At 39.9% G+C, this 25,230-nt stretch overlaps 3 protein-coding genes across 3 annotated transcripts; all 3 read left to right on the top strand.

Annotated features, from left to right (window-relative positions):
- The first annotated feature begins 4,922 nt into the window (after nucleotides 1–4,922).
- On the top strand, nucleotides 4,923–5,954 carry LOC105394108. Its single transcript, XM_048628759.1, has one exon. The coding sequence runs from the start codon at nucleotides 4,923–4,925 to the stop codon at nucleotides 5,952–5,954; it is 1,032 nt and encodes a 343-aa protein (XP_048484716.1).
- Nucleotides 5,955–8,449: 2,495 nt separating this feature from the next.
- LOC105394100 (T-complex protein 1 subunit gamma) lies at nucleotides 8,450–16,945 on the top strand. Its single transcript, XM_048628750.1, has 12 exons — nucleotides 8,450–8,576; nucleotides 8,654–8,715; nucleotides 8,809–8,985; nucleotides 9,387–9,584; nucleotides 9,981–10,105; nucleotides 11,307–11,502; nucleotides 12,272–12,426; nucleotides 13,336–13,504; nucleotides 14,047–14,139; nucleotides 14,762–14,876; nucleotides 16,128–16,303; nucleotides 16,748–16,945. Exons 1-12 carry the CDS (start codon nucleotides 8,546–8,548, stop codon nucleotides 16,868–16,870), a joined length of 1,620 nt encoding a protein of 539 aa, XP_048484707.1. The 5' UTR covers nucleotides 8,450–8,545; the 3' UTR covers nucleotides 16,871–16,945.
- Nucleotides 16,946–18,768: 1,823 nt separating this feature from the next.
- LOC119693239 lies at nucleotides 18,769–24,441 on the top strand. The gene is made up of 3 exons (XM_038116095.2): nucleotides 18,769–18,917; nucleotides 22,803–22,919; nucleotides 23,106–24,441. The coding sequence occupies exons 2-3, from the start codon at nucleotides 22,824–22,826 to the stop codon at nucleotides 24,312–24,314; spliced, it is 1,305 nt and encodes a 434-aa protein (XP_037972023.2). The 5' UTR covers nucleotides 18,769–18,917; nucleotides 22,803–22,823; the 3' UTR covers nucleotides 24,315–24,441.
- Nucleotides 24,442–25,230: the final 789 nt, after the last annotated feature.

Below are 25,230 nucleotides of genomic sequence, written 5' to 3' on the forward strand. Positions count from 1 at the left end.
CTAAAATCTCATCCAAGTACCGTTCTAGGAGAGACAATTGAATTGAACTACTACTCGTACAAGTAGATTAGTAGTAGTTTTGCTGATCGTTTCATGAGTATGTGTTCACGACAATTTTTTTTAAGTATAATTAACTTATATTAATAGTACAATTTACTTGAAAGCTTCCTTTTTCACAGTGATCTCAAAGACTTGAGTTTATACCTAAATGGAAGATCCGCCTTGTTTCGTGCATCCTTGCCGGAGATACTTTGACGGAATGTAAATGGATGCCTGCTATTGTGTTGCCATATTATGTCGTTTTTATTATTATCCCTAGACGCCTTTGAAGGCACAGGCTATGAAGCTACTGGTTGGTAGATCTTAGTAGGTAGGTATCTTTGAAATTCAAATGGAATAGCTAACAATTAAAAACTTTCGCGATTCCCGATAAAGGATAATTATGCTTATTAGTAAGTATATATGATACACAGCATATATAATCAAAGTACACATCACATTTGTATGATGCTAAGAAGACACTCCCTAACATAAATACTTCATAATATAACAACAGAGCCGATAATCAATCTGTAGCAAACATCTCATTAAATAATTTGACGTCTTTGACTAAAATTGAGGCGCGTCGGAGAATGACGTCTAATTAATTAATTTAAACCAGCGTGTTGAATATCGCGAGGGGAATGTTCACAAACACTCGATAATTATTTATTAATTAGACATGGTTGTTACTTTGAGATGTGTGGGAGTGAAGTAAGTACTGCGTAGGTATACGAATTTTCCACCGAGATAGTCTGGATGAAATTACTCTAGTAATAAGGCCGCCAATTGTACCGTGTATGTTGTGCATTTCGTTTTGTAATTTCTGTTTGTGTGCTATAAAGAAGTATCTATCTACCTCCATATTACCTATGTCTGCGTTTTTATTCAAAATCCGCTACCCTATTATATATACCAAGCTTTCAATGATGGCGGACCCCACTGACATTGAGCTGAGCTCATCCACCGTGAAAGCCTGAATTGCGGTAATTTCCCGTCGATATTTATCAAATCCTATCGCAGAAGAGGTACCTGCCTAATGAAGCAGTGAAAGAAGTATATTATTGTTATTATGTAAGCATAGTATCGTAGGTATACTGTAAGATAAGATCAGTAAATCTGACGTAAAAGGTGGAAGCAGTGTTATTTATCTGCGACAGCTAGAGTACATCGGATTTTTCAGCAAGTCCAGGGTTAAAATTATTTTGGTCAATATTTTTATTGTATGTATATTTTTATTGGTGCATTAGCACCACTAGTGGATTCCTTAAGTATCAAGCATATTAGCGTAAAATATAAGTTGATAAAAACATTAAATACACAAAATGATGTAAATATATTACTTAATTGAACTAGAATAAGGAAATGTAATAATTAAAGGTTGGTCGCATACGAACGGCAAAAATTCAATTTTTCGGGTAAAAGCGCGCTGTGGTGATTACACCGTTCCCGCGTTAGGTTTTTGTTTTTTATTTGCGTTCGGGAATTGACACAGACTACTAAAAGCCTAGCGAACAGCCTGATGGATCTCTCACACTCGCGTCCGCGACACAAAATGAAAGCTGTGAATTTATTTCACAAAAAATGTGTTTCAATTTTATTCCATGTAACTTTCCTATCGCCCACCTAGTTCAAAAATATATACCTACTGTCTTTTGATTAAACTGAAATATTTTTATTAAGCTTCATTTCATTCGAAATCAGTTTTTTTATATATAAAATACCGAATCTGGCTAAAATTAAAAACACCCGATGTCTAGAATTAGAATTTTCTGAAAATAATTTGTTCAGCCGTTTTGAGAAACCAAACAAACAAATCACAAAACTTACATCACCTATTTTGATTTAAAAATAAACCTGACAATCGCAATCCTCCATCAACTGCAGCCGTCGCTAAACAAATATCGGCACAATCTAAGGTAAAAGTACACTCAGACGGGTAATAACCGGGTATATTTTAAAGCCGTTCGTTCGTGCGGCTTACCGCCTCCCCGCGCCCCCGTCTTGCCGCCCCCACCCCGCTGGAGGCGCTTTACGTGCGTTTTGACAAGATTATCATACCCGCTCCGTATCTGAGCGCAATATTGTTTGCTGTCGCGAGAGCTACGAAGGTTGTCCGAGAAGGGTGATAGAGACACACTACACACCGCTGTGACTAGTGATATAGACTCATAGTATGTCGTCGGTACTGGTGTCTAACTATTATAACGTAGGTACCTACAATGTAGTAGTGGTATCTAACATAACTAATTTTATAAAAGACTTTTGATCTAAAAGTAAGACAGTGTAAGCTTCCATGACAGCGTTGAATAGAAGTAGAAGAACGTAAAAGAATTAAAGACAACTTTTAATTAACTAATCACGGCTACGTTCCGATATATTTAAAAAACTATTTTTACTACCTTCTTATTAGACAATCGTGTAAACTTTGAATACCTATATGCCTTTTTACTATGTAATTTTTTCACTTTACCACCTCCAATCCGATTCCGAGCTCTGCAATAGGTGTTCTAACCACCCCACTTGGTTTTTGAATCTGCTTCCTCTTTGTGCGGTTTTAATAATATGGAAATTAGCGGTGGCGTGTGACGTCACGGCGAATTTCCCGCCGAAACTCGACAGGTAGGTAAGCGTCTAATTGAATTTTTTGAAAGCGACGAAAATGGTACGGATAATTTCAGGCATTTTCAATTTCATGTATATTCCAGAACAGCGTTTTATTTTGGTAGAATAATTTTGGATAGGTAGGTAAAGAATAAATCATCATCACTGCCATTAATTTAAAACATCATGTAGAGTATCTAGCTAGATGATACGAAACTTTTATTGCTCATGTCCAACTATTAAGTGCTTGATGATGATGAAATGATGAAGAATCCACAACTTGCGAGTGGTAGGTATAACTATCTCATAATATTTTGATTTTGACATACCATTTTAAATTTAACTGTTGTAGGTACGTAGCTGGGTAGGTACTTCAAATTATCACCGGAACCAGAAAATGCAATGAAAAATAGAATCGTCGTCTATTTTTTGCTTTTAAATCAAACAAAAAAAAGTCCAGTCTCGCTCGTTGAAATGGACATCCATTTTCACAGTGTCGTTGTTTCATTTCCTTTTTGACGAAACCTGTGTTTGTATCTTGTTTCTCGCCAATGAGTGACGATAGCATCAAATAGAGACATTTTCCGGGGGAAAATACGAGCATTGATTTAGATACTATTTAGGCAGGTTGCGGAATTGTTGTGTCTTTTCATTTCATTTCTGCCAAAAAAACATAATATCTTCTTGTAATATTGTAGGTTTATAGGTTCGCGGTATTGCATATCCAGCAAGGTAGCCAAATTGTTCTTGCGAACAACAAATACTTTTTGAATAAAACTTTTTTCCAGTTTGTAGCGCTGCCGCTGGCCTATACAGGCACTAGTGATGTGCACATGTCGACTCGTCTGTCGAGATCGATTTTTCACTTCATCGAGGTTTTATTGCCAATATTCGAATGACGTCGCGTTTCCGAATTCCGATAGCTTGTCGGCTCTGAGTGCTTTTGCAGATTTATTTTTTAGATCGTGATTTATTTTTCTGTAAAGGGAAATGAAGTCTTTAAATATTTATGAACGGAGGCACAGATAACGTGGAATACGTATGTTTTGAATTTACACGAGCGATACGATAGACGCGTGCCTTTGAATTCCAATATGTTATTTTTCAGTTCTGAAAATGCCTACAGCGTATGGAATGGCAAAGGAGGGAGTTATTTAGAATAACAAAACCTACTCTACTTTTTTAAACACAAATATACTTAGACAGGTATATTACTTTTTGGTTCAAACGATTTCCTTTGAAACCGTGTTCAATAGGGCCTCACAAACTTTCCATTCAATATGGCTTCCCCTAAATACCCAACATTATTGAATCTGGAACAATACCTCAGGCATAGGTATCTACACGAACAATGATCGGAGATAAGTGACTCACCCCCAGTAATAGGAATTAAATGTGGTATTAACATATCGTTGAGTGAGTTTCAAGTGAAAGCGATACATCGGATTTGGCTCACGATTAACAATAGGCGGAGGGGGAAGGGCTCGTGTCGCTTGGTGATGCTTCCATTTGGATGGATAATATGTTATTGATATTGATACCTACATTGATACTGAAAACAGGATAGATTATAAATTATGGTTATGTAGTACACTTTTGGTTATGTATGATAAATAGGAAACCAGACCATTCATATTTTGCATGAACTTATCTATATGTACTGCATAAACCTAGGAACCCTATGGGATGTAGATCGAGTTTTCACCTATTCTTCAGCATTATCTTTTGTTGATCGCTATTGTAATACATGCCTTCCTAATTCTCCAAGCTCTGCCTATATACTGGGTATAACCACAGGCTAAAAATTTAATATATTATTTTACATATTGAAACATAACTAAGAAAAGACTTGTTTTTTGGCCAGTCTATACATAGGTCAAACTTACCACTCATCTTTATTTCAGTGGTAAAAAAATACAAAGTACGAAACGCGTGAATACCGAGTCGGCACAAACCTGCGGAGCTCACAATAAATTCAGACGAGCGTATCTCTATTCAAACAGTTGATACGGAGCGTGAATGCAGATCTTGGCGACGATGAGCAAACACGCCACCCCGCCAGACTGCCTCCATCGCGGGGAAACCGTTTGAATATGGAATGTGTGTTCGAAAAGATTCCGAATTTAAAATTAATTTTAGTTTTAACTGCCGAACGAATAGGTGTGCATTTTGTGCCAGTAATGTAAATCTTTAGATATTTCCTCAGACACGTAAATATAGGACTCATTTACAAATTATCTTGATTGTGTTAATTCAATCCAAACCGTTTGTTACAGATCATGAGCTCCGTCCAAGAGGAGAAGCCTCCCACCGAGGGTCCGAAGACTCGCATCCACGAGCTGCGCAACGCGGAGCTGGTGTCGCGCCTGCTGGCCGCCACGCCGCCCTACCTGTACAGCGCGCTGCCGCTGCAGCCCCACGCCTTCTTCTTCAGTGAGATGCTGCGCTCCTTCGTCAGCGCCCGCCACGGCTGCCGCCCGCCGCACCACCACCGCCGCTTCAAGCGACGCTCGCACAAGTACTTCGCCGAAAACGACGATAATTGGCAACGACGCGCCGACTGGGCTAAACCGGAAGAGGATAAGAAGGACCCTGAACCGATACGTCCTGAAGTACCGCTAGAATTGACAGTTGACAAGCACACAAAGATAAGAGATCCTTCTCCGACCAGACTGTCGCCGTCACCGAAAACTGAGGACACAAAACCCAGCAGTCCGGGGCGCCCGGAGCGGCGATCGTCGTTTGTTGACGTCGGGACGGAGGACCTGGCCAAGCCGCTGCCCAGCGTGGGCCGCAGCCCTGTCGAGGCCGCACCCCCATCTAACTTGATCCTCCCGCCCCCCCCGCCTATGTGGTACCCACCGATCTACAATCCCCAGTTCGGTGTCGACCCTCTCAACTTCTTCATAGACCTACGCGTTTCAGGCCACATCTACGATCGCAAGCGAGCAGCGGCTGAGGGTCTAGACACTGGCGTGAGTGCCGAGGTGAAGACAGATGACATTCCCAGCGTTGGCAAGACCTTGGGCCGAGATTTTGGACAAAGGCCGCGACATGTCTCAGCATTCTCTGTCCCGGTGCGGTCTAGTAACATCTCCGTCGACGCTCCAGCTAAATACTTTGACCACAGCCTCCCAGAACGAAGCCCTATGAGCGGGAAAGTGAATGGTACTTCATACGTGATGAGGAACTTGAAGCGCGTCTACGAACATTTGCAGTCGGCGCAGAACGTGAAAGAAGATAAAACGGAAAGGGAGGATGACACTAAAGAGGATTCCTCAGATGTTATTGATGATGACATTATGGAATAAGCTAATGTATGAAGTCAAAGTACCTATATGTATAGTTATCAAATAGCAGTAGTTAGTCGCATAATAAGCTCACACGGTATTAGGTATTTCGATACCAATGATCTCAAAACCAAATCATCTTATGTAAATAAATTAAACTACCTACCTTCTTACATTATAATTTTATGTTTAGTGGTTATTTTAATTATCTATGTATAAAAATATTGTAAATACTAGGACTAACTTGTACTTATTTAACTTAATTCTCATATAAATGTTCGCAGGTAGGTGTATGTAAGTATCTATCTGTATGTATAGCGTTCTAGTCATAAGCACGCAAGAATTAATACCCATTTAAAAAAACTAGTTACCTAGTCATAGCAATACCCTACATAATAATTACGTAACTACTTACAGAATTCAAATGTTAAATATCTATAAAATCTAGTAAAGGCATTTCTAAACTATACCAGTCACCTACTTATTTATTTACCAACTTTTGAAATATAGGTAGAAAAACAAACTAGATATTAGTGACAGTACCTACACTGGATCGACGATCTTGGACAGGTTGTAAATAGTGGTTGACGAGGAAGTCCGAGAACAGAGCGTTGTAGCGCTATTTGGTATAAAGGTCTATGTCCAGCAGGGTGCGACTATAAACGGATGGTCTTTGCTATGTTATTATTGACTACATTATCATGATTGGAGAAGTAGGTACCTAGTTAATCTTGGTAAAGTAGGTAAGTACCTTATTAAGTAAGTATGTCACCCATGTGCCTTCTGGGGAGAGCGGCGGCGTGTTGGTTGCAGATGGTGAGGGTTCTTTGAATTTTAGGTAAGTAATAATCTATCAAGTCCTGAAAACGGAAGTGGATCCTAACTAATTCTTACAGACCGTATTTAATCGATGTATTTTATTTATTAAATGACAAATCCGTTAAAATGCTATTGCCAAATGGTATTTTATTTTTTAAATGTATGTAAATACTTAACTGATAATGATAAAAAGTTTTTGCAAAATCGCACTCTTTAATATCAGCTAGGGGGGTTCCCCTCATCTCGCCTAATCTTTATTGCCCAAAACTCGTTTCGCATAACTCGTAAGGTCTAAACTTTTTTGGTCAAATCATCACCTCGCCTAGACTTAAGTGGTATAAGACTCGTTTCGCCTAAAACTCTTTTGGCACAATCTTGAAACATCTAAGACTCGTTTGCTCAATTTCCCCTAATATTATCTAAATAAATAATATAAGAAATACATGTTGTAAATGTACAAACTGTGGTATTTTTCTCCTACATCCCGAAAATCACGATATTGAATTATCAAAATATCGAAAGTGAATGATCATGACTTGTTTATTACAAACGCCATTAAACCCCATGGGATTGAAACCTAAAGATAGGTGCGACGACGAGCAAAGCGAGGAGGAGCATGTTAGGTGCACATGTTCGTCAAAAGCAAAGCGGAGCGGAGCGGAGCGTTTCCCACATAGAACAATACAAGGCACCAGTTTGCGCTATGTAAGGAGACGCTCCATCAAAGTTTAAGACAAACGAATATTATTAATTTGTATATAACCTATGCCATAGCACTTATTAGGCTATTCAAGATTTGACCATACCATTATTAGGCTAAACAAGATTATGCGAAATAACTTTTTACTAAACGAGATTTATAGCCATACGATTTTCGGTGAAACGAGACAATGACCAAACGTTACTATGCAATACGAGATTAGGCAAATAAATCTTAGCCCAAAAAAGGTAGAACCCAGCTAGGGTTTTATATTTATACCGTTGGTCTGATGATCTGCGGAAGGTAGCGGGAAGCCGCTGGATGCAGATGGCGGGTGACCGTTTGGGGTGGCGATCGTTAGGAGAGGCCTATGTCCAACAGTGGACTACAGAAGGCTGAGAGAGAGAGAGAGAGAGAGTGGTGTGCTGGTGTGCAATATTATTTTTGCAATATCCTGTAGGATGACAAATCGCAGCTTGATGTCTTCTTACCCATTTCCGGTATTTCAGGTTCCGTTTCGAAAATACCTATATTAAAAGCGCTCGAGCGCTTGACAAAATCTACACACCTACAATACATATTTTAAGTCTGGCAATTTTCAGAAAAAAAATAATGTTTTCTACCCTTGCCATAAAGCAAAATACTTTGAGTACCTTAGAGGGCGCTATTATTCTGAGATCTAGGTAGTAAATTTTCGGTGAGTCTATCCGTTATGATTCCTATACAAACGTTGTACAAACTGTTTAAAAAAATTATACCGTCTATGTAGTAAAAAATCTTTGTTAAATGAGATAGATTTTCATTTTGTTAGACTTTCCACGAACTCTGAGCACTCAATGCCCTCACAACGGCCAAATAGTGTATAGTGATGCAAATCCATATTATTATTATAGTTGTTCTTGTGGTTAGCAGCTACAGCTATTCAGTAAAAGATTATTATTTTAAGGAAAAGATATATAAAAAAATATTTTGTGGTAGTAATTTTTTATAATTTTTGGCAACACCAATCAACACGCGATTTTCAACTTCAAGTTGAGCCTAGAGCAGTTTAACATTTTATTTTACGATAATACTCAAGTAAATTTGTGTAAAAATGTTTGGTGGTCAACCTATTTTAGTCCTGAGTAAGTTTAGCATCCGTTGAATGCATAAATTTGACTATTTTCACAGATTTAATACAACAATGAAATTCAACTTTCAGGCCAAAACACAAAACGTGAGTCCGGCAGAAAAGTTCAACTCGAGAATATCAATGCTGGAAAGGTATAATTGCACGGCAAATGAATGTTTACGGTTAATTTTCACCATACTCTGTCATTATAAACAAACTCTGATGCAATTACCTTTATATTTTAGACAATAGCAGACGTTATCAGAACATGCCTCGGACCTCAGGCTATGTTAAAAATGCTCATGGATCCTATGGGCGGGATCGTGATGACTAATGACGGCAATGCCATCCTCCGGGAGATCACAGTGCAGCACCCAGCCGCCAAAACTATGATCGAAATCGCCAGAACTCAAGATGAAGAGGTTAGAATTTTGATGTGTATTTGTTAGTCATCAGCCTCTAGCTACTGCATTTCCTAAACTATTGTTAGAATGTTCAGTTCTATTTACACTAAAACAGATATTCGTTGATAGGTAGTTCATATTTGATTGCCAAAATGTTTATTAATTTTTTTTGATAGATAAGTTTATCCATCACTTAAAATAGAATACTGACTATATATAATCATGGCAGAACTGACACAAAGACAGAGTCTTACTGTGCTACCACAAAAAACTACACTATTTAACAAGCATTTATAACAAAATCTGACACATTTTGTAGGTGTTTCACAGTGCTAAACATCTGTTAACTGTCTAAGTTTTTGTGGTAAGGCCCTTAAGTTTTAAGCACAATAAACAAATACAAAACCTACTAATTCCAGGTTGGAGATGGCACCACATCCGTCATAGTCCTGGCTGGAGAGATGCTAGTGGTGGCCGAGCCGTTCCTCGCTCAGAACATTCACCCGACAGTCATCATCCGCGAGTACCGCCAGGCGCTCGAGGATGCCATCAAGCTGCTCGAGGACAAGATCTCCATTCCCATTGACATGAACGATCGGGAGAAGCTGAAGGAAGTTGTAAGTATTATTAAATTTATAAATATATGTGTTAAAGATAATTGATCTATGTTTTAGCATTTAATACTACAATTAAAAAAAGCATATGTAGGTATTCAAAACCATCAACAAAGTTAAATAGGCTTGATTTTTGAAATTTTGTGACTTATTATTTTTGACTGTTGTAGGAGACAAAGAAAGATAGACACTAATCATTGGAGTGGTCCAACAGATTAATTTGGTGAGCCTACCATTGAAAGAGCTATATGCACCAGCATTTTTTTCCCAATACTACTAAATCCTCTCAACTTTGTTGTCTTCATTAGGGGTCTTATGAATCTATTAGAGTGTATAATGTTGTGCATAATCATGTACCTCATACCACAGATAAACTTCGATTCTTCTACTTTTCCCCAGATCCGTTCCTGCATCGGCACAAAGTACATTGGTCGCTGGGCAGATCTTGCCGTGGACATTGCGCTGGACGCAGTCAGCACTGTCACCATCAACGAGAACGGAAGAGTCGAGGTGGATATCAAGAAGTAAGTTCAGTTTGTATATTTTATACAAAAGATTATTTGTTATAGTTATGTAGTTTTCTTAACACTTAATGAAAAAGAAAACAATTTATCTATTGAATAGCCCTAGATGCCAATTTTCCATCAAAATAGGTTTCCTTCTAATTTATCAGACACTTTCTCCTCGACCTCAGCAATATACCCGACATACTCTACAACTTTTATTTATTTTACACAATATGCAGGCAGGATTTGCTGTAAAATTGTAGTATAGTATATTACTTTATTGATTACACAGAACACAATAACAATTTTATACAAAGGAACATTACTCAATAGGTGGTATTATTGCAAGCGATCTCTTGCAGACAACCTTTGGGTGTAAGAATGACTTAAAGAATAAATGAGGAAGGTGTACAAATATTATGTTGTTTACATTGTTATTATATTGTAACTTACGGGTTCCGCTCATCTGGCATAATCTTTATTGACCAAAACTCATTTCGCATAACTCGTATGGTCTAAACTGTTGTGGCCGAACCATCACTTTGCCAAGACTTATGTGGCATAAGGCTCGTTTCGTCTAAAACTCTTTAGGCACAATCTTTAAACACCTAAGTTTCGTTTGCTCAAATTTATGTTCGTCTATACCTGTGTATAATCTTGTTTCTCCTAATGTTATCTTAATAAATAATATATTAAGTATGTAGTAAATGTACAAATTGTGGTATTTTTCTCCTACATCCCGAAAATCACGATATTGTATGATCAAAAAATCGAAAGTTAACGACCAATATAATTATTACAAACCCCATGAGATCGAAACCTAAAAATAGGTGCGACGACGAGCAAAGCGAGGAGGAGCGTGTTAGGTGCACATGTTCATCAAAACCAAAGCGGAGCGTTTTCCAAACAGCGGAAACAATACAAGGCACCAGTTTGCGCTATGTAGGGAGACGCTCCGTCAAAGTTAAAGCCAAACGAATATTATTACTTTGTATAACCTATGCCATAGCATTATTAGGCTATTCAAGATTTGGCCATACCATTATTAGGCTAAACAATGTTATGCGAAATAACTTTTTACTAAACGAAATTTATGCCATACGATTTTCGGCGTAACGAGACTTTGACCAAACGTTACTATGCAATACGAGATTAGGCAAAAAAATCTTATGCCAAAAAAGGTAGAACCGTAACTTACACATACCCTCTCACCCACCAGCTACGCTAAAGTTGAAAAAATCCCCGGCGGCACCATCGAGGAGTCGAAGGTCCTCAACGGGGTGATGATCAACAAGGACGTGACGCACGCCAAGATGCGGCGCTACATTGAGAACCCGCGCATCATACTGTTGGACTGCAACCTCGAGTACAAGAAGGGGGAGAGCCAGACTAACATCGAGATTGAGGGGGAACAGGTATGGTTTTATTATTAACTAGTTGTGCCCGCGAGCTTTGCTTCGCCTTAAAAAGTTTTCCCGTGGGAATTCCGGGATAAAATCCGGCCTATGTTCTTTCTCAGGGTCTAGACCATATGTATACCAAATTTCATTCAAATCCGTTCAGTAGTTTTGGCGTGAAAGAGTAACAGACAGACAGACAGACAGACAGACAGAAAGACAGAAAGACAGACAGACACAGTTACTTTCACATTTATAATATTAGTTAGGATAATTAGAGTTAAGCTTCATTCCCAGTAGGCTAACTGTTTTCCCGTTTCTAGGCGCATGTATGCCAAGACTACCGACTGTTCTCCTCTGAAGCCAACTAGCTTCTTCTTTAGAACAATGAAGTCTGTGGAGACTCTTACTTATTTCCAATTTCCAAGTTGAATTGAAGCAACATCACTTTCAGATCTTGTGGCAGCTCTCCAGCCTCTTATTAACCACAACTTATAACAAAAGTATGAAAAACCAATTCAAAGAACTTTCGAGGATTATTATATATTTACTAATAGTCTACATTCTTTGTCTTTCGTATAAGTACGCCAACTTTACTACCTACTAAAAATGTATGTTCTTACCAAACACGTATAATAGATGTAACGATTAAAGGCTCTGTCAAATACCTTTTGCATCCGTGAAATACCGTGTGAAACATTGCCATGCCTGTCCTACAATGAGACAACTAAGGTGGTTTAATCATTTTTGTAAGTGGAGTCATTAACCCTACTTCCCTCCTCAACAGGACTTCACCAAGCTCCTGCAGCTAGAGGAAGAGCATGTCCAGCGCCAGTGCGAGGACATCATCGCGCTGAAGCCCGACATCGTGTTCACTGAGAAGGGAGTCTCTGATCTGGCACAACACTACCTGGTTAAGGCGGGGATCACCGCTATTAGGAGGTAACTATAGGGGCTTCTGCTGATTTCATGACTTGTCATCTGTAACATAGTCTAGTCACTAGACTATGTTACAGATGACAAGTCATGAAAGGTTTTCGGAGCCACGCACTAGACTCTAGTGCGTGGCTCCGAAAACCGAATACACCTCTCAACGGAGCTGACAACTTTAGGATGTGAGCGAAATCTGCTATTTACTGTCGAGTGTACGCATACTCGAGTGTAGTACACACGCATTATACATTACTAGCTGTTCCCGCGAGCTTCGCTTCGCCTTAAAAAGTTTTCCCGTGGGAATTCCGGGATAAAAAGTAGCCTATGTTCTTTCTCAGGGTGTAGAGTCTAGACCATAATATATGTATACCAAATTTCATCCAAATCCGTTCAGTAGTTTTGGCGTGAAAGAGTAACAGACAGACAGACAGACAGACAGACAGACAGACACAGTTACTTTCGCATTTATAATATTAGTAAGGATTAGTAAGGATGAATGGAGTCCGCTAAGTATTACATATTTTTTATATCGAATCATCGACTCGAATATTCACAGGTAAGTGATTTCAGTTAAATTAACACCTCAAGTACTACCTTCATCTTATCTCGGTATTCGTGATTTGCGCCACCCACCGGCTGGCCCGGGCGTGATCATTTATACTTATCCATAACGTTTTAAAAAAAACGTTTCTTTATTTGTTTTACCAACAAATACCCAAATAAACTAGTTCAGGGCTCAAAATTATGATGGTGATTTAGTTGACTAAGAAGAGCTGCTTGAGCAATGAGCAGCTTCTAAGACAGGCAAAGAGAGATAATTTTGATATGGAGGTTTTATTGGTTTCTCTGTTTATCCATTTTTCTAATAAATCAGTAAAATATGTAACTTCCAATAACCTCCACTCTATTACCCCTCAGACTCCGCAAGACCGACAACAACCGTCTAGCCCGCGCGTGCGGCGCCACCATCGTGAACCGCACGGAGGAGCTGAAGGAGTCCGACGTGGGCACCGGCGCTGGCAAGTTCGAGATTAAGAAGATTGGCGACGAATATTTTACATTTGTTACTGAGTGCAAGAACCCTAAGGTGAGATTTTAATATCTATACTTGGTAAAATATAGCCCTATGACAGCTCCAAATCTATAAATTTTATTTGTAGTACGATTTCAATCCAACTTTATTTACCTGGCATCAGGATGTGTCATGAGGCTCATGCTTTATTTTACAAAATATAGTCTATAAGAGACTGTGGGGTTCGTGAAATACACTTCTGCGTGCGGAGTGGCGTGTTTTTACACCGTTCCACTAGTAATAAGTAAACACAATGCGTGGAAGACTCAACACGTAGCAATACAGGCGCTGCAATAGCTCCGCACCAAATCTGCGTCGATTTTCACGGTTCCATCTTGTAACAAAAATCATCACCATCGTGAACCGCACGGAGGAGCTGAAGCAGTCCGACGTGGGCGCCGGCGCCGGCAAGTTCGAGGTCAAGAAGATCGGAGACGAGTACTTCACCTTCGGTTAATATTAGTCCCAAATGGTGGTGCATTTAATGCAATCCTAAGATCAAACATAATGTAACCATAACACACAATTTATTTAATAAATAAAATGTAATGTTTCAGGCGTGTACGATCCTGCTACGTGGTGCGTCCAAGGACGTGCTCAACGAGATCGAGAGGAACCTGCAGGACGCGCTGCACGTCGCCAAGAACTTGGTACGTATCATTTATACCTATTGTTTAATATACAGGTGTAAACAATTTAAACTTACCTTACCATACTGTCTGAAACTATACAGACATACGATGTCTTAGAAAGCATTATCATGTACTTACTTAATACATTTTAATGGCAAGAACAAGTAAGACTGAAGAAGTATTATAACTTGTTTGTGTTCTCTACCCAATTTATCTATAGATGTGACGGCAAAACAGAAACAAATACATACTGCCTGTCTCCAAACTTTCCAGTTACCATACACATTATCGCACCCCAGAATGAAAGAGCTTGATAAGCTCTTTTCTTTTTGAAGTTGCAATGGTAGCTATTCTGAAGTGAGAAATTCTAATTTTAACCCTGTCAACCTATAAGGGTCACTATTACCAAACGCTAAACATATTTAAATCAAATTTTATATCAATACATTTTGTACTAACTCACAGACATTTGACAGGCTACTAAATACGTTCAGCGTTTGTTAACTTACGGGAACATTCATAGAGTTGAATTCTATTTAAAAAAAATTAAGGTTTTGAGAGCACTCAAATTAAAGTTTCTGTCTTCAGAATCGACATCAATGGCTCTCACTGTATTAACCCGATGTTCTGTTACCCTCAGGTGCTGAACCCGCGTTTGGTGGCGGGCGGCGGCGCCGTGGAGATGGCGGTGTCGCAGGCGCTGGCCGGCAACGCCGCGCACACCACGCCCTACCGCGCCGTGGCGCAGGCTCTGGGTAAGACGATAGAGATACATGTTGAACTACATATAAAAAAACACTAATATGTAATTCGAAAACCATTGTGGTAGATAAATAGTCTACTGAAGGGCTAGTACGGGGCGCATTTAAGACGTGACAAAAGTTTTGCATCGCGCAGCCTCAAGAGCGAGCGCGACGGAGAATTTTTGTTACGTCTTAATAGCGCCCCGTGCTACAGGGCTTGATGTTTATTTATTTATTTATTTATTATAAGCCTCCTATAATGTAACATTCAAATTAGTATTTAAGTATGTATAAAGTAACACAATTCATGCATTATTCATATTAATGGTAATTGTTTAAGTTTAGTTTTATATAATTCAATATTATAATTATTACATTTATTTAATTTATTCAGTGGTATTTATTTGTATATCATAATAATATATTTATGTGTATGCATGCACTTGAACTATATATTTTATAGGTCATCCCATTGCTGGGCAAAGGCCTCGGGCTTGATGTTACCTAACCTTTTATGAAGAAGATAATACGAGGATAAAAAAAAATGCAAGATTATTTAAAAAAACTCGCACTCACGCCTTGTACTAATGTACTCCCTTGCGGGGTAGGCAGAGGTGCATCGCTGCACCCACTTTTCGCCAGAGTGTTATGTTAGTCCCAATGTAATAGGGGGCGGGCCTATTGCCATTTTACGGGCACATCCAAGACCCGAGAACAAATATCTGCCCCAGCCGGGAATCGAACCCGGGACCATCGGCTCAGTAGTCAGGTCACTAACCACTACGCCATTCGGTCGTCAAGATTATTTCAGTACATACATGATTCGTATTCGTTTTCACTGCCATCTGTCGGTAGTCTTCGGTACTTGATTTGTAGCTAGGGTAGGAGTGCCTCACCAATGCTCCCATCAAGATTTCACTGTTGCTGTCGTATCTTCATTGGTTAATATTGGTAAGGTCTCTCCCAAGGAGCGCCACTGGATAGTGATCTCGGATTTCCTCATGCAACGACTTAGCGGGTAAATTCTAAAAGATAAAGTTCTTCGCTCTAGTTGGCTGTAGAGTGTTCGCTACTGCTCATTACAATGAAGAACAATTCATTTTATTGTTATATCTAAATCTACAGTAAATATTCTGTAAGTGAGTTAAATTTGTATAAATCCCTATAATTATGCCGCATTGTAGTACATACTAGTAGTTCTCATAAACAAAATCACAAGTTTCGTCGTCACAATCTTTAACCATATCACCTTTCTCCTTGCAGAGATCATCCCGCGCACCCTAGCCCAGAACTGCGGCGCCAACACGATCCGCACGCTGACGGCCCTGCGCGCGCGCCACGCCGCCGGCAACTCCACGTATGGTATCGACGGAGAGACGGGCGCTATTGTGGACATGGCAGAGAAGCGTATCTGGGAACCCCTTGCTGTCAAACTGCAGGTTAGAGACCAACATACTGAATACAATAATCAAAGAAGAAATGATAACAGTCGGAGCGTGTGAATGCTGAAATAGAGGAACAGTGCGCATCAAAGACGCTGTTGCTCGCACCCCACACCCCGGACCTGAACATGAAAATAATCAGCATAAATTATGTGCAAAGCTACATATTTACGATACTACGCCACATTAACTTCACTACGTATAACTAGGTTTGGACACAGGGCTGTAACTGTTTCTTTACTTAAGTTCCCTGGCTTACCTACTCTACCAAAATGTATTAATTATTAGTAGGTATGTAGCTTTACTATTTTCCTTCAGAGAGTTCCCTGATACCCCTCCTGAAGTTTCAACCTGTAGACCCGTCCAAATTACAAGTTCCACAGCAGCCTCACTTACACATCCACAACATCACATTTTCAAATCCCTAATCTTCCATTCCAGGTGTACAAAACGGCGGTCGAGACGGCGATCCTCCTCCTCAGAATAGACGACATCGTCTCCGGCTCCAAGAAGCGGGAGGGGCAGGAGGGCCCCACGCCCGGAGCGATGGCCGGCATGGAGTAGGGCCTGTCTGCGTCTATAATTGTTCATTAATCACTCGTATTACCTTACCACTGGAAGCTTTTTGAATTGGCTGACTTTTGTCTGAGAATTTTTTAGAAGTAAAGAGTTGTGGTAACAGCATGTGGAGTTTACTTCTCGGCCTGGTTACATAATCATTATTGGACATTTGATAGCAATAAAATAAAGTCGGAATTTTTAAAGCATTTTGTGGTAAGAGCTTAGTTAGGAAGGGGTTATGCTGGGGGTAACTAATAGTAATTATGATTTAGTTTCTCCTAAAACTCGAATGAAGTAACAGTAATTAATTATTTATTTACTGGATGTGAGGAGTCAAATGAGACAAATCAAGTTTTACTGTGTAGTGAGATCCCATCAGCGTAACTCCTAACTCCGTTACAATTTAATGCTTAACTCGCGTAATTTTAGTGCTAATAACGATGCCTTACTTATCATGAGATATTGGTGTTCTGAAAAGAACGTTTTATTTTCGATCTTAGTAACTTTTAGTTGTATTTATATTGTATTTATGGTCACACGTCTATTCACGCTAGAATTCAAATCTTAGAGACTGAGGTAAATTGCAATTTGTGGTAAAAATATAAAATAACATCGAATATCTGTTCAAATAAAAGTTGTTATAATTTACCTCGGGTCATCTAGTAATCGAGTATTTTGTATATCTCAATGCATTTAATTTTATGTTATCTAATCTATTGCTACCGTTATTTGAAAAGGAACAACAATAGTATTAATAAAGTTTTATATATGTACTAAAACTACACATTTGTTTAATTTATTTTATTTAAATCAAAAGAGTAGTACTTAATAGTTTGAACAACAGTTGTTTTAAAAGTAGTTGGTTGAAACAAGTGCTAAAGTCGCAATATTACATATCCAGACTCAACAATTTCAGTTAACATTTAACTAGTACTTAATTTCACTTCGGATTCGAAAAATTTAAATTCTGTAATTTGTAATGTAGAATTATTTGAGCAGTAAAAATAGTAACATTACAATTAAATAGTGTCACTATTACCCGTACTAGGTCATCCCTGTATTACAGGCAACAGTGCCCTCCATAAGGTAGCACAGTTTGTGAGTTTTACTAGTACAATTTGGTAGATTTATTTAATTAGGTGTAATTAGTACTCCGGATTCCGGAAAAGTCACCAGACATCCCGTCTACGCCTGTGATTGGAGATACATTTATTTATTTTGTCATATCCTATGTTAATTCAGTTTATCACGTAATTTATGTAATCTTTTTTGCTAAATCCACTAAATAATGTAAATTCGTGTATGACTCTCCGGTCACTCAAGCTTACGAAAAATTCGGGTATAACGCTGCGCTAATCACCCCTGTATCTCGTTCGCTCGCTTTTATAATCTGCAGTAACCCCAGTGTACAGTTGTACACACATGTAAATGGGCAGTGCAGTGCCCTGATGCCCGATAGATGTACGCGCGGCTATTGTCATGTCAAATGTACGAGATGCGCCGATAGCGGGCCATCGCTACTCGACGCGTTTCCATAAACCCACGGCTAGTGTAGTTAGTTAGGAAACAAAGTAAATTGATACCAAGCAAAAAATACGTTTTATGGTAGGCTAAGAACGGTGAGAGCAGCGCAACTTAGCTGCTGGGGTCATAAGCTTGTGATTGTAGATCTGCCCTCCTATTGAAAATGAACAACCTTTAACTTAGCGGGACTAATTAGCTAGAGCTAGAGTCATTATTTAATTTACATGCAGATCTGTCAATCGGTAACAGAAATATACGCAAAGTTTGAGAATAGCGGGATAGTAGCTTGATTCCTCCGTGCAAAAGTTATCATATTCCCATTTGTCCTACTCAAAACGTCATACCTATTGGGGGTTTTCAACTGCACTCATTACGACCTGTGGCCGTAACCCGTAACCTATTGGGCACGGATACCGATTGTTGTTCAAACAAAGCGTGCGTCCACCGTGACGCCACACGACAGGCGGGCTCGCTGCTCTCCGCGCCACTAGTGCCTTGGACGCCGGCATCAGAGGACTATGCTGGGGTGAGTACCTACCTACTTTTATAAGTTTATTTTGGATAAAAAAATTATCGTAATCCCTCCACATGCCACATGGACATCCTCATTATTAGTCTTTTATTCACCCAAAGTTTGCCTGGAAGATATCGATAGAAGCGATAAGGCCGCCTATTGTGCTTACGCTTACCTACTTTGTAACGTAATTTATGTTGTGTGTTTTTCGGTAAAGTTATATTGTATGGACAGAGCGACATAGGTACTCTAATCTCATTGGGAAATTTTATTTCTTTTATAACCAATTATCTGTGATCACGGTAACAGGCCCTAAGCTAATCTGCATAAACAAATGTCTGTCTCGGCCCGGAATCGAACTTGGTACCTTTCAGCGTTTTGATAATTTAGTAAGTATCACGAACAGAGTCGCATTGCTGGCTTATCGTGAACAATGACCGATTTCAAGTGGTTCTTTACTGGACGCTTCCGTGCTTCGAGCGGCACGTGGGTCCTTGGCCTTCGGCAGCAGTCGTTAAGCCTAGTCAGAGGCCTTCGGGCAGCTTAAAAACATCTGACAATAGTCGGGTTTCCCATTTACCAAATCTCTCAGCACAAGCTTGTTTGGCTAGCGTGGTGGACTACCCCTTCTTTCATGGTAGGTCGCTCGCTACTAGCATTATTAGAGATTACCTATTCTTGGATCTACAGAGTGCCTATCTCAGCTCTTACAATATGCTTGCTTGCTGCTCCAATTTACACGGGAGCACAGAATAATAACTAGTACCAGACGGGAGCTACGCCGGCTGTAGGGGATATGTACAAAGGTTGCATTCCAGAGAGCCACGTACAGAAGCTTCAAATATGTATAAGTTATGTTACTTATGGCTACGATAGCGATGCCATGCGATTAGTTGTCAGTCACTGTATCTACATATTATTATTTTGAATCGTTATTACCAGAATAGCCATCATGGTCTTCCAAGAATTCGATATTACTCGGTCCTAGGTCTTCCTCATGGTGGTTGACCACCATCACCCTCCTGTGCTGCCTGTTTAAATTCAAGCGTATTATTAGGTACTACCTGAGAGCGGAGGTAGCTCTTTCGGGTAAGCGCCCGCTTCGAACTCCAGAGATGCGGGTTCGAATCCTGGCGCTGACATACTAATAAGGTTTTTTGGAATTTAAGTACAATGCAAACCGTCGCTCTTACAGTGAATGAAAATATCGTGAGGAAACCGGCACATCTTGATTCTAGATATGTACCCTAAGTGAATTGTAGGTCCTTGTAGGTACTCATTTAAAAACGGCGGTACGGCTCGCACGTGATAGGCACGTGAGTACAAAATATACAGCGAAAAGCGGGCGACTGCACCACCGCTGAACATTCATATCACCCGAGTCGATGATACGCTACTATCCTATACGATGCTGAAAAAGTGGTGTTAGTACTACACCACTTTTGCAGCTTACTTAGCTTTTCGGCTTATTTAAGCCGAAAGGGGGTGACTCAGATGGTCATCCTAAACAATTTTTGTTCAACGAGACAAAGAAATCCTCTCCAAAGAAACTTTGTGAGTCACGTGACTTTTACTATGGCGAGCACATTAAATTATATTTTTGGCTCACCCTGTGTAGGCAAAAACTTCTTGACAAGGCCAAATAGCCTAGATTGATTAAGGAAAAGTGCATAATTTGGTCCCTTATTAGATTAGGAAGACCGTAGGTAGTGGACACGGACACATGAACAACCTGATGATGATGTTGACTACTGCTTCTAGACTGCAGCCAAAGTAGTGGGATCGAAAAAGACTTATGTATTTTTGTAAGTCAAAAGGAAATCTTCACTCTACAAATTCTTTGGGAAATCGATTTTCATATTACAGTTTACTTGCATTTTTCCTCATTTAAAAATAATATGTCATTTAAAACTTTAGATTCGAATTCCGTATGTAGCTTTGGACCGACCAATAATAACTTCTAGAATCTACACTGTTACCCTCGTATGTTTCTATGTACGAAATGGTACCTATGTACTTTCGAAAAGCAACTGAAATTTACGATGTGAACCCCTAAACTGGGTCACCTAACAGTCGTTTCAGGGCTATTTGCAGTGACAAACCTGAATGAGCATTTAATAGAGTTCATATAACGGTGATCGATACAAATAGACAATCGCATTGTCAGTTCGTCCATCGTCATCGCAGCTATATTTATGGACCGGAACGACAGGTTGCAAGGGCTTATAGACCGTGGGATTGGGATTTTCGGTGCTCCTTTGTACATTTTCCTAATAGTTCTCTTTAGTTGAAGTCTAGATTGAATAGGTCATCTGGTTTAGGCTAGGTCTCTTGTTAGTGCTTGCTTTATGGTTTGATGTTTACAAACATCCGTAATATTGTAGTGGCCCTTATTGTTTTGATTTATAAACATTTTCTGTGCTACCACAAAAAACTTTAAACACTGTTTATCAAGTGTTTAAAACGAAATTTGACAGATTTTGTTGGCGTTTGACAGCGCTAAACACCCGTTAAATACTGTCTAAGTTTTTGTGGTAAGGCCCTTTGTATTTTGCAGTACTTACATTTTAAAATTAAGTAAAATCCGATATACCGTCTGTCAATACTGCCTCCCATGCTCTTGTTTGCTTTCTTCTCATCACATCCAGATTTTTTCCGTTGACAGAATCTTCTTGGTTTGTCATGTTTGGACAGCTAGACCGGTATATAAGTCTGAAGTAAAAATAACATTAGGTATTTATCACCACTACATATACCTACGTACGACATATGTATAAGTTCTCTCGTAATGATGTCGTATAATTTCAACATTGGCGTGTTACATTACAGCGGTCATCATCATCGTAATTAAATAACAATCCGAACTATTGTAATTCGCTCTAACCTAGATCTAAATCTAAACTGCGAGCAAACTACCACCATTTTACCATGACCTACATGTGCGGGGGAAATTCTAATAGGCATTGCTAGATTAACCGTTTTCGGGGGTCAGGTTAAAGTGGTTTGATGGTGTTTGGTAGCAGTAGAATGAGTAATATCGGAATTAATGCGAGGCCAGGTGTCGCCAACCTTTTAAATAATAATGTTAGAATATTCACGGTTGGTCGCTGATTTCTCTGCTTCCGCTTTGATTTCATCACCAAACATCCGTGTGTGTCGACTGTCTAGTCAGTGCGGTCAGTGTGTATGGGAAATGATCGTATGCAAATTTTGTGGTTTTCCACCGCTTTGTTTGTGTTATGATGTTTATGTTAACAGTAGCGTTACGTTAATTATATTCACCGTTATAATGAATTATGTGAGTGTGACAGACCATTATGATTCGATGTTACACAAAAACACGTTGTTAATTTACACAAAAATTCGGTAATAAAGAAATTTTAGGGATACAGATTGACTTGCCAACGATGATTTGTGATAGGGACAGGGCATTTTTAACCCGACTTTATAAATCAAAATGTTTTATAACGCAGATAATATATCTACATAAATAAAGTCTATCCTTCCTCTCAGCCTATCGCACTACCAACCACTTCCTCGACACCACCAAAGGTTAACTGGTAGAGAATGCTACTAGCATTAAGTTCGCCTTTGTACAATGTTTTTATGTGCAATAATCAATTTATAATAATAATATCCTTGTCTATCCCACATCGATCTCTTGCTCAAAGCTTCTTATGTTACAATGAACGAGTGCTTATAAGAAAACAGCTATTTGGTATAGCTACTATTGTATACAAGCACGAAACTAAAAGTTGAAAGGAAAATTAGTATCATGAACCCTACATTATACATACTTACCCTAACATCAGTATTTAAGTATGCTATTTATGTATTATCTATCATCCTATTATTTCCAACACCAATAAAACATCAACTGAATCCTTTATGTTTCAGAACTCCCGAAGTGTTGTGAAAATGAAGTGTTATACGTTGTTGCTGCTGTGTTGCGGGTCTGTGGTGGCGGCCGTCGCTGAAGACACCTACCAGCTTATGGGCTTTGAGCAAACTGATGTAAGTAATACCAAGTTGTTAAACACTTTTTATGAAATGCTGACTGACAATACTACACCTCTAAATCGTCATATGCAGTTTTTATACTGGAAAACAGATAAAATTGTCAAAATAATTTGAACAGCCACATATTTGGTGAACCTACTAAATAGAAATAAAATTAAACATTCCATTAAATGTTTTCAGGAGGACTTCGACTCAGAAGCTGCGAGGGAACGCCGCGACGTCATCGAAGAAGAGAAGTACTACAACATCCGCGAGCAGAAAACCAGTAGCGCTCCGCCGCCGTGGGTACCTGGGGCCCTGCCCCCCGACGACCCCACCACCCGGGTCTCCCTCACCAACGACGACCAGGTACTACCCTTATATCACACCACGGAGAAGCCAGACAAACCCACCGGCCGCGGCGCGCGCGCCTCCAACGAGAACTGGATCAAACTACCCTTCCCCGGACGTGACGAGGTCGAGCGAGACTCCCTCACCCCCCCGCAACCCTCCGGAGACCTGCTCAGCTCCAGAATGCCCAGAGTCAACTTCGTCACCCAAAACAAACCCCTAGACACCTCCGAGTCCAGAAACGATAAGGAGATCGTTCAGCGGTCGTCCAGAAACGACGAGCTGAGGACAGAGTTCGTACGCCCTGGTGAGGACCCTAAAACGGTTAAACCTGTGTACCCGAGACAGGCGGTTTACTACCCTGACGAGTCCAGGCGGTACTACGACGACCGGTACGTTCCACCCGAAGAATATTACCGACGGGACCCCTACTACGATATGTACGACAGAAGGAGGCTGTCAACTGTCAACTACTTCCCCTCAGGGTACGGCCCCAGGGTCGACAGATTCGACGAGCCCTACGACAGCTACGCGTCCAGGAAGCCGAAGAGGATAATCTACTACGCGCATTTGCCAGAAGTTGTGCGGACCCCTCCAAGCGTAGACTTGAGGTACAGATACTCTGTTGACCCTTACCGGCGTTTCGATGATGATTACCATCCAGGCTTGCCTGTCACTAGGGCTGGGAGGTACGACTACAGGTTTAGACCGAGCAGGTATCCTTACCCCTACGCTCCGCTTAGGAAGGAAGAAAGGATCTACAGGGATTTAGCTGGAGCTGGTTCGACCGCTAAAGATAAGAAGGTCGAGGAGAAAGTGACAGCGGCGCCGGTCCTGCCTCAGAAGGACGACAAGTTGAGGTCTAATGTGAACTCTAATAGGAACAATAGGAATATGATCAACAGTCATCAGTATCATGACGGCGTGGCGGTCCACTACAATGATCCCGCGTCACACAAGAGCTTTCAAGACGTGGTGAGGCCTGACGACAGCTACCTGCGGTTTGAAGAACCTTTGTTCCACAGCGCCGTCGACACATCGTACCGGCAAAAGTATTAAGCAGTCAATCCATTTAATGCTATTTTTTTTAAGATCGGTGTAGCATTTATTCATAGAACAACTGGGGGAGGCTGATTTCCAAAATTAAAAACTTATGTAAAACGTCGCTAATAAACGTAATGCCCAAGCATGAGTTTTAATCAGTCGGTGAGCCGCGACAAATTGTACAAGCAATAAATCCTCTCGTAACTGAGCATTTAAATTAAAACTGGCGAGGGTGAAGACGAATTTCATTAAGAATTAATTAATGTCATCCTTAAGCCGTTTTGTTTTTCCCACTCACTCCTACGAATAAAAAACATCTGTTGAGGACGATCTAAACGGCGACGCGTTTTCTTAAGGTAATTAAGCAATAAATTTTGTTTCTGGCAACACTTAGAGGTGGGGGCAAATTACATCGCGCATTAAAGAAAATGGATAGCGTAAGCTGTGAGCGCGGACTTTACAAAACCAACGTGACTAATTAGAATGGAGGGCTTAGAGAAAAAATCCTGTGACAGCTTGTAATCAAGGGGATAGATTTGGTGTTTTTTTTCTCGTTTCTTTTTTTAATAGCAGCCAGTGGTTGCGGAGTAATGGTGCGGCTATAAATTAGCCGGTAATTAAATATCTTGTCCCGAGGGTTCTCTGGGAATCGAGAAACAGAAGAATTTAACGTAGAATTGGTCCGTAAGTGTATTTTAAGATAAGTGTAAGTACTAAATAAACTAGGATGATTTTTATTTAATCTATATCATAATCTTTTAAACCATAAAATCGACTTAGTACCTAAAGCATACACAGACACGAATCCATTCGGAGTCTAAATTAAAGATAAACTGGCCAGATTAATTTCGGTCCTACGCAAACATTTTTAATAACGAAGCGTGCCGTCAAAGCCTCAACCCGTCCGTTCAAATATTGGCCATGATTTGAC

Source organism: Plutella xylostella, chromosome 21, assembly GCF_932276165.1.
Source record: "Plutella xylostella chromosome 21, ilPluXylo3.1, whole genome shotgun sequence".
Classification (NCBI taxonomy): Eukaryota; Metazoa; Arthropoda; class Insecta; order Lepidoptera; family Plutellidae; genus Plutella; species Plutella xylostella.